The sequence below is a fragment of the Penaeus chinensis genome, chromosome 39 (genome assembly GCF_019202785.1).
Source record: "Penaeus chinensis breed Huanghai No. 1 chromosome 39, ASM1920278v2, whole genome shotgun sequence".
Taxonomy (NCBI): domain Eukaryota; kingdom Metazoa; phylum Arthropoda; class Malacostraca; order Decapoda; family Penaeidae; genus Penaeus; species Penaeus chinensis.
This window is the reverse complement of record NC_061857.1, coordinates 10,054,749-10,064,748: the sequence shown is the minus strand read 5'-3', so window position 1 is coordinate 10,064,748 and position 10,000 is coordinate 10,054,749. Positions and strand designations below refer to the sequence as shown.

The 10,000-nt window shown below is 42.0% G+C and overlaps 1 protein-coding gene across 1 annotated transcript in view; it reads left to right on the top strand.

Moving 5' to 3' along the window:
* LOC125046406 (facilitated trehalose transporter Tret1-like) overlaps positions 1-6,338 on the top strand; it is a 9,948-nt gene extending 3,610 nt beyond the window's left edge. The window contains exons 2-9 of the mRNA XM_047644179.1: positions 1,297-1,428; positions 1,713-1,848; positions 2,324-2,532; positions 2,997-3,229; positions 3,840-3,939; positions 4,230-4,509; positions 4,635-4,834; positions 5,582-6,338. Coding sequence (XP_047500135.1) covers positions 1,390-1,428; positions 1,713-1,848; positions 2,324-2,532; positions 2,997-3,229; positions 3,840-3,939; positions 4,230-4,509; positions 4,635-4,834; positions 5,582-5,836 — 1,452 coding nt within the window. The 5' untranslated portion in view covers positions 1,297-1,389 and the 3' untranslated portion in view covers positions 5,837-6,338. The remainder of the gene's footprint in view (positions 1-1,296; positions 1,429-1,712; positions 1,849-2,323; positions 2,533-2,996; positions 3,230-3,839; positions 3,940-4,229; positions 4,510-4,634; positions 4,835-5,581) is intronic.
* Positions 6,339-10,000: the final 3,662 nt, after the last annotated feature.

Here is a 10,000-nt window from a genome sequence, read left to right as displayed (position 1 = left end):
TATTGATGCATCGCCGACTGTCCTGTGCATTCCACTACTCTCTTTTCTTCCTCTTAAATCCTCTCCCGCTTTCTTCTCTCTTCTCCTCTCCCTTTTACTCCCTCGGCGACCGGCATTTCGTAATGTTCAGTCACGAGGTTGGCCGTGACACAACTAACCTCACATCTCATCACACGGGAGTGAGTCACATACACAGGCACACAAACACGAACACACACAGGTACACGGATACAGACTCTCACACACGTATGTACAGATATATACTGTACATATACTGTACATAGTAAAAACACATTCAGATATTTGGATACATACGAGCAAATATCAATATACAAACCCATAGGCTAAAGTTACAATCCCCCCCCCCCCACACACACACAGACGCACACACATACACACAGACACACACACACACACACACACACACACACACACACAATAACACACAATTACACACAAACAAACACACACACACACACACACACACACACACACACACACACACACACACACACACGCACACACACACACACACACACGCACACTCACACACACACACACACACACAAAGGCCACAGTCGGGCAGAGCGGCACGGAGACGCAGCTTAGGCCTGACAGATCCTTGTTGCTTCTGCCGAGACACGTTCGCGCCCACGACTGTCTTGCGCACTCCGATTTTCTCTTTTCGCAAATTAGTATTGTAATATTTCTTTAGTGTAATATTGTTGGGTTGATTGTTAATTGAGTTTTTTTTTTTTTTTTTTTTTTTTTTTTTTTTTTTTTTTTTCCTTTCCCCTTTTCTTCTCTTTATCTATCTTTTTAGTTTTAGTTTTTTATATTTCTTCTACTTTAGTATATTTCTTCTTTTATCTTCCTTTCGCTTTTGTTTTTCTTTTTTCTCCCTCACTTTGTTATTCATCCTTTTTTTTATATTTCGAGAAATTTTCTGGCTAAGGAGTTTTGTATTCGACATACAGCTGTATTTTATTTGAATTTCGCTGTACTTTATTTGAAGTTCTCTATAGCTGGCTGGTCTATGGGTCGCTCCGTTTCATTAAAAATAATAATGAAAAATATACGTTGTAATACTTGTAAGATAAAATAATAAAGTAATAAAAGATTATACTGGATGATAAAACAAATGTTTTTCTTTGAAAGGAATGCAAAAATCACCAATAAAAACATTACACGGATATTACAAGGATTCAAAATGTCCCACGATGATTTTATAAAGCGAGTGACTTAATCTAATTTAACCAAATATCATCATCCTTTTTTTTTCTCTTCATTTTGCAGACGCGACACAGAGGACGAGCACAGGCAGGACGTCGAAGGAGGAGGGCAGGACCACCAAAGGACACACAGGACTCCTATCATTGTCTATCCATCATGTCACTTAAGACGTGGCTCATATACCGCTGGCGACAGGTAAAGGATTTTTGAGTGGAATGTTATGAATGAGGGAAAAAAATGGAATCATTTGGTGATAATAAGATGGGGGGAAAAATCGGAATGGATTAATAAATACAAGTAGAAACGCATACGTACACGCACGCAATCTTAATTCTTTAGTCCTTCCACATAAACTTCCAAAAAATACGAAACAAATAAAATAAAATAATAATTATTACAATAATAAATGTAAAAAAAAAAAATCAGAATCACACATGCACTTTTCAAAACTCTACGGACGTTCCCTCCCCCTTTCACAGATTCTCGCTTGCGTGGTCCTGGTGTGCACGACGCTATGCACGGGCTTCGTGGTGGGCTGGTCCGTCGAGGTCTCGCGGATCATGGAGGACCCAAAGACCAACTTCAACATGACTCAGGATGATCAGCAGTGGCTCGGTAATCGGTCTTTCTCTTTCTCTTTTCTATTTTTGATTAGCTTTCAATTTCTTTTACGCTGTTTTTTCTTGGATTTTATTTTTCTCAATTTTTGGGGGGTTATATATGATTTTTATTGTTGTTATTTTTCTTTGCGGTTAGAGTTTTGTTTTCCCCTTTTTTCCTCTCTCTCTCTTTCTCTCTCTCTCTCTCTCTCTCTGTCTCTGTCTCTGTCTCTGTCTGTCTCTCTCTTTCTCTCTCTCTCTCCCTCTCTCCCTCTCTCCCTCTCTCCCTCTCTCTATCTCTCTCTCTCTCTCTCTCTCTCTCTCTCTCTCTCTCTCTCTCTCTCTCTCTCTCTCTCTCTCTCTCTCTCTCTCTCTCTCTCTCTCTCCCTCTCTCTCTCTCTCTATCTATCTATCTATCTATCTATCTCACTACCCCCTTCCTTCCCCCCTTGTCTCTGCCACGAAATGAAACACCCTCCCTCTCCCCTCAGTGTCCTGCGCCGGAATAGCTGCAGTGTTCACAACGCTGGGCTCCGGTGTGGTCGTCGAAGCTATCGGTCCCTGTCGCCTCCTCAGCTTCGCCCTGCTCCCCGCCGCCCTCGGATGGGTCGTCATGGCGGCCACGGACTCCCTGCCTTGGGTGTTCGTCGGCAGAGTCATCACAGGAGGAATGGGTCTCATGATGACTACCGTCGTGCAGGTGAGTGGCGATGGGGAGGAACAAGGGAGGATTCTGTAGGAAGCTCTCTGATTTTTTTTTTATTATTGTTTTTTTTTTTTTGTTTATTTATTTATTTATTCATTTTTGGGGGACCTACTTTTTTATGTTTTGTGGATTGTGTATACTGGGTTTAAAGGAAAAAAGTTATGAGTTTCGTTTTTATTTAATAAACACTGACATAAATCGTACTCGCCAAATAGCATTTAATAGACACATGATGAAATACTAATGAAATACCCATAATACTTAAAAATATATCAATCAAAGACATACACGAGGTTAAAACATTAACAACAGAGTACATCCCAACTGAAAAAAAATATATAATCCCATAACACATACATTACAAAAAAACCACTAAAAAAAAAAAAAGAAAGAAAAAGAAGAAGAAACGAAAAGATAAAATTAACAACATCCCCCACACCCCCCTCCCCACTCACCAGCCTCTCATCGCCGAAATCTGCCAAGCCGACGTCCGGGGTCTCCTCTCCTCCCTCCCCGAGATCATGGTGAGCGTCGGGATGCTGCTCATCTACGTCCTGGCTCGGTTCCTGGACTGGGAGAGTGCGACGCTGGTGTGCGGAGTCCTGCTGTTCCCGGTGGCTGCGACGGTGCTGTTCGTCCCCGAGTCTCCCTACTGGCTGCTCAAGAACGGAAAGGAGAAGCAGGCGCTCAGGTGAGTTGGGGTGGAAGGAGGGAGGGGTGGGGGGGAAGGGAAGAAGGAGGGTGGAGGGAGGGGTGGGGGGAAGGGAGGAAGGGGGAGGAAAGGGAGGGAGGGAAGAGGAGGGGAGGAAGGGGGGAGGAAAGGGAGGGAGGGAAGAGGGAGGGGTGGGTGGGAAGGGAGAGAGGGATAGGGGAAGGGAGGAAGGGAGGGGGAGGGAGAGGGGAAGGGAGGAGGGAGGGGTGGGTGGGAAGGGAAGAAGGTAGGGGGGAGGGAAGAAGGGAGGGTGGAGGGAGCGTGGAGTGGGAAGCGAGGAGGGAAGGGGGAAGGGAGAAAGGGAGAAAGGGGAGGGGTAGGAAGGTTGGAGAGGGTTGTAGTCATCGCTGGTGAATAAAGTGATTGCTGTTGTGACATGAATTGGTTATTGATGCTAGTATCATTGCTTTTTTTATCACGAAATATTATCATTAGCACTTACACCATTTTCACTATCATCATCCTCATCCTCATCCTCATCATTACACGAACCATTGAATTGACGCCAATCAATGGGTTCAAAACGATAAAAATTAATCACCACAACAGGATCAATGACAGCTAATCACGCGACTAATATGCCAACCAGGTCCCTGATGAAGCTGCGAGCCCCGGAACATGACGTCGACGCCGAACTCAGCTCCATCCGCGACGCCCTCAACAGCCAGAACGGGTCCATCGTCAAGCAGGTGGATCTCGTAGTTTTTAATATGTCTGTTTGTCTGTCTCTTTAATTTGCTTTCTCTCCCTCTCTGTGGCTCTGTCTCTTTTTATTTTTCTTTCTTTCTTTCTTTCTTAAGGCAAAGATCACTTGCTAGTTTACTGGGGATCTGTTTTTTTTTTTTTTTTTTTTTATATTTAGGTCACAACTCCTAACTTTATGTCTAGATAAAAGCATATATGAATTTTAGAAGTATTATAAACCTAAACCCATCTTCCCATCTCCCCCCCCCCCTCCCTCCACTTCTTCCGCCTCCAGTTCAAAGCTCTGAAGGAGCCTGGCAATTGGCGCCCCGTTCTCCTCGTCACGTCCATCTTCATCCTCCGTGAGCTGGGCGGCGCCATGGTCATTTTCATGTACGCCGTGTACTTCTTCGAGAACGCGGGCGTGCAGCTGGACCCGTTCACGTGCTCCGTTCTGCTGGGCGTGTGCAGGGTGGTGTTCACCTTCATCTCGGCCATCACGATCGACAAAGTCGGGAGGCGGCCGCTGCTCATCTGCTCGTCCGTGGTCTGCGGCCTCTCCATGTTCGTTACAGGTGTGTGTGTGTCAATAAAAAATTTCCACACACAGGTTATTCTATAGAGTAAGATTTTTTTGGTAGCATCACATAAAAAACTATAAAACAATACAATAGCACGCCTGGAACGCTTTTATCCTTAGGTGGAGTCCTGTACAGCGGAAACGCAAACGTTTCCTGGATCCCCCTGACGGCCGTGATGGTGTACGTCGCATCCTTCGGTCTTGGCGCAGGTCCTGTACCCTGGATTCTACTGGGAGAACTCCTGCCCACGCCCGTCCGCTCTCTCGGCGCCTCCCTCTGCACTGGCATCTTCGTACTCCTTCTCTTCGTCATCACTGAGGTTTGTTGGTGTTGGTTACATGTAGGGCGGATGGCAAGGGACGTGTACCTGGCTGTGTTAGTATTTTCTTCTTTTTTTTGGGGGGGAGGGGGGTGGTCGGGGGCAATTATTTTGGGGGACAGGATTATGTGAAAGATAGCTTTGAGTTCCGAGATGATTTCTAAGTTTTGGATATGTGTGAAAGAGGTAACATTTGATCCTGAGATAATTTTAAGCTTTTGAATGTATGTGAACGATAATTTGTGATTCTGTGATAATTTTGAGGCTTCGAATATATGTGAACGGGAACTTTTAAATTTGAGAATTTTGAGGCACTGAATGTGGAAAAAATACTCCGAGATAATTTTGAAGCTTTGATTGTTTGCGGAGTAGCTGGCAATGGATCTATACCTGGCAGTGGTATTTAGCTTTGCTTATATGTGACACAAATAACCTAAAGGTTTTAATTGTATGCAGGATAGCTAATGGCTATTAGCACCTGTCTGCAGGATAATTTTAAGTTCAGGGATTATTTCAAAGTTCTGACCGATTCTGTAAGTTTATTTTGTCCTACGTACCATTTATGTAAGAGCTGTGAAACTGGAAGTCGTGTGTAAAAATAACTTCACCTCCTACTGGTGTTTAGCTCATAAAGTCTGCAATACGCACGTATCTGAGGAGATTAATCCAATCGTTCGTGCGTAAGTCAGGTTTGCGTGCCATTGTCAGTGAATTCAATTTACGATCCCAACCTCTCCGACCGCCCAGGTGTTCCCCGACCTCACGTCCACCATCGGCCTCGAAGACGCCGTCCTCGCCTTCGGTTCCTTCTTCATCATCATGGCTCTCGTCGCCTTCTTCTTCCTGCCGGAGACCAACTGCCGCACCCTCGAGGAACTCCAGCACGCCTTCGTGGGAGGCGCCTCCCTCACGTCCTTCTCCCACGCAGGAAGGGAGGGATACACTCCAGCCTACGGAAGCACCTTCCCCTCCACGTCCCAGGCCACGGAGAAGGTGCACTAGTCTCCTCCAGGATGCCAATGAGGCGAACTAGTCAAGCTAAAGTCAAATCCCCAAATGTTGCCAAGACTATCGAACACTCGTCACGCATTTTCTGTTCTTCGGATTTAGTTGACCTTTTTTTTTTAATTGTTACGGGATCCTGATAATATGCGTGGATCCAACTGAAAGCTGAAAGAAGTGTTTTACATGTTTTTTTCTTTCTCTTTTTCAGCAAATACTACTCATTTCAGCATTGGTTGTTACAAACAAAGAGTTTATTGTCTGTGCTGTATAGAGATAAGAAATAAATATCTTTTCTTTGCCATTTCCACAGATAGGCAATGACTGTAAAGTAATTTTAGCCAACTATAGGATGCTGCTGCCTCATGATACTGTATTTAATCTTTCTAACACAAATAAAGTATATTTGGAAGATAAAAAGTTACATTACTTGTTGCAAAATTTTAATCCTTCTCAGTCACTGGTTTGTTTACATTCTATACAAGTAAAAGCCTGAAGATCATTCGAGTTTGATTTCGAAGCTGTTATCTCACCTTCCTGATTAAATTATTTAGATTATTATGTCTTATCTGGCATTGTAAGGACATGATACTCTGTTTTTGCTGTCACATTCCCTTGCAAAGTAGTGCAACAATAACCTATGATAATTTTTTTTATTTGCCATAACGGTGAAAACTAAGGACAAGCCCTCTCTTTTAACAATATCAATGATAATGGTAATGAAGATGATTGTAATAACATAAACAATCCAGTGAGGTGACCTTTTCCTCTGACGTCGTCACAACGAAAAAAACTAGCGCTTATTATCCACAGAGAACAGTTCTATTACCCAAAATCTGGCATGGGTTGGCTGTTTGTATTGAAGTGCAAAATTGAGATAACCATTCAGATCTATTACCACAAGTGGCTTTAGAGTCCATGCTTACATGTGATTCCCATCGACTGCATTCTGGCCATGGTACCATTAATCGAAGTCAGGGTTGGTCCCATCCCCAAGTGGACTTAGGGTACATGTTCGTAGAGGAACATGATGTGTAAGATGGCCAGTTCCTTTCCGACCCGACTTTAACCCCAACATTCTGACGTCAGCGTGTTAGTACTCACACCCAGCAGAGTTGACTGAGAGGGGCGAACCCAGGACCTTGCGATTACAAAGCCAGCGCTCTAAACCCAAGTCATTCCACCTCTGATACCATCAGTAAGATCCATTAACTCGTCAGATAAATCAGCCCATGTATTAAAACACCTCACTGAGATTCCACTACTTTAAATCAATAAAAAAAAATCATTTGGGACTCTGTATCAGGTCTACATTGATCTGTAGGTTAATTAAGAGATTCCACAGCACTTATGCTATCTGCATAATGAAAATAAAACTCGTATCAGTGTACTCAGCTTAGCTATCCTGATAAACTCCCACATAACGAAGACTGATAATGAATGTAGCCAGAGGAAGTGCGTCGTTTATGTTACAACTAATATTATTTACTTTGAAGGTCTGTCCCTTAGTTAGCGTAATATTGTCTACAGTCAGTGTATCAATTATCAAAGTTCGACCGAAAGAAAATCGATATCTCAGCTTACTCCTTTTAAAAGCAATGTACCAAAATTAATGTTAATCTCCCTGTACGTCAAGCACCGGGATTAGCTTATCTTTAATTTCACGAGGGAAGCAGATTGTTTGAACCGACAGTGAGCAACAGACGTGGGTCAAGGAAGGCCGCCATTGTGCTACCTCGTTACAAATAACTAAGTCGGAAAGGACGTAATGTTTTATCATTTATATTTATATTCATTATTTATAATTATTATTATCATCATTTTTCTTTTTATTGAGATGAAGGAGTCAGCTGAGGGTGTTGTGGGATGGGACTAGTGTGACTACATTAGACTCGCTTAAATCGTAACTTGGCAGCTCTGCTTGGCCAGGATTAGGGGCATGAAGACCTCGTTCGCTGAATGACGCCTTTTCTCCTTTCTTCTGCCGGTCACAAGTGTTAATGTCGCCGTTAGTTGAAGCACCATTTGCAACCCCATGAGCAAAAAGGACTTAAGAATACAGCAGATGTGACGAAGTATTACTAAACAGCGCCTGTCCAAATTCTTGCAAAAATGGACAAGAGGCCCGAGGAAAGTGGAAATAGCGGCAAGTTCACAAACCGCAGTTGTTTGAAAGGAATGGAGTCATGTCAAGATGGGCTTCTTCGCTTGGCCGATTCTTTCCTTGAGGCGTTAGTCATATGCAAAAGGTACTTAAACACGCACACGCACAAGCGCACTCACACTCACTCACCCACAACCACGCCTGCATCCATGCCTACTCTCCTATACCATATTATGGCTGTGGAAATAGAAAAAGAAGTCTTGAAATTTGATATGACATGCTCTCTTATTAAAGATTAGATGGAAAACTTTCTGATTAAAACATTAAGAAGGACATAGAAGTTTACTATCCAATGAAACCCTCTTGGGGGAATAAAGAAAAAAACAAACGCAGTCACATACCCTTCTTCCACTGGCACCTACCTAAAGCCCAACTATAATTCACTGTTTTAACCCTGACGACCTATGTGCATTAATCACCGTCAAAATTGTTTACATGGAGTCAATTCTCCGCAAGCTGTTACAGAGTGACAGGATGTCTCCCTACCTATGATGAAGCAAATGAAATCAGAGGGTCATGACTGCAGAGACGGGAGGCCTGGTACGGATTGAGCAAATATGCCAGACAGTGTCAGATTTACTGGCATAGAGTCATAACACCTCATTCACAGTAAAATAAAGACAGACAACCAGCTTTATACCTCTGCGCCCGGAAGGAAGAGAATAAGGTCAGAGGAGAGGTAGGGAGACATCCTGTCATTTTTAAACAAATTGCGCAGGACTGACTCCATGTAAACAATTTGGACAGTGATTAATGTACGTAGGTCATTAAGGGTAAAACAGTGTATTATAGATGGACTTTTGATATGGTAGTATGTGACTGCATTTCGTTTTCTATCCCCCAAAAAGTGTTTCATTGGACAGTAAACCTGTATGCTCATCTTCATTTTTTACCAGAAAGTTTTTCATCTAATCTTTAATAAGATATGCTTTTATAATATTCCAAGCCTTCTCTTTCTTCTTCCACAGCCATATACTATTAAGAATTACTGTTTAAAGCAAATATATACCATATCTATATTTCAGTCTCTGGCTGAAGAAAATATAGACGACATTACTGAAAATGTATTTCTTGTAAGTCACTGTCTATTGTTTGTTGCCTTTTAGAAATACATAGGATATATAGAGGATATGTAGGATATATAGAGGTCATAGTTGACTGATTTTCTTCTTCCCATTTTTGTTGGTTTCAGGTCCTTTAGATGTAAGATAAGGGATTTAATGCACACCTCAAGCAGCCCTTTCTTGGAAATTCCGAAAAAAAAAAAATAATTATTACAGTTATTAGTATAAGAATTATAAATACCTCTAACTTTCCTCTTATTATTAAGAAAATAATCACATTTGTGGAACTGAATCGCTCCCGCCTCATTGATGCCTGTCCCTGATGCAGTTATCGTACAGCAATATCAGAACATACTCAAAAAAGTATGAGAAAAAAAACTTAAAATACATGGTATAAGAAGAAGGGAGCGGAAGGTAGTATGACTATTTAAATACCCGACCATTCAAATGGGACAAAATGCGTCATACGCCTGGCAGGGATTGGTTCTGAATTTCATACACTGATTTTTTAAAAACATAAGTTTGTATTTTATATCCATAAAGATCTCGGGAAGAGTGATACAACTGTCGGAAACCAATGCAAAAGAAATTCTAGTGACAGGGCTTTAAGTCGACAACGCTTAATAGTCTGCGTTTATATAAAAACAATATAAATTTAGCCCAATTATTTTTTACATGAAGACTAAAATATTAATTGACATTACCGAGGTACAGTGACCACAAATGTTAAGGTAAGACATTTTTCATACTTCTAAACCTATAGATTATGAAATATATATATATACCTTAATTCATGATATTAGACATGGTATGGCCGATATTAAGAGGGATTGCAAATAATTACTTCAGTAATTAATCTGTAGGCGGTGCATTCTTCCTTTATTGTTCACGTGCCTTCTTATACCAGTAAAACATTATCCTGTTTATAAAGAACAT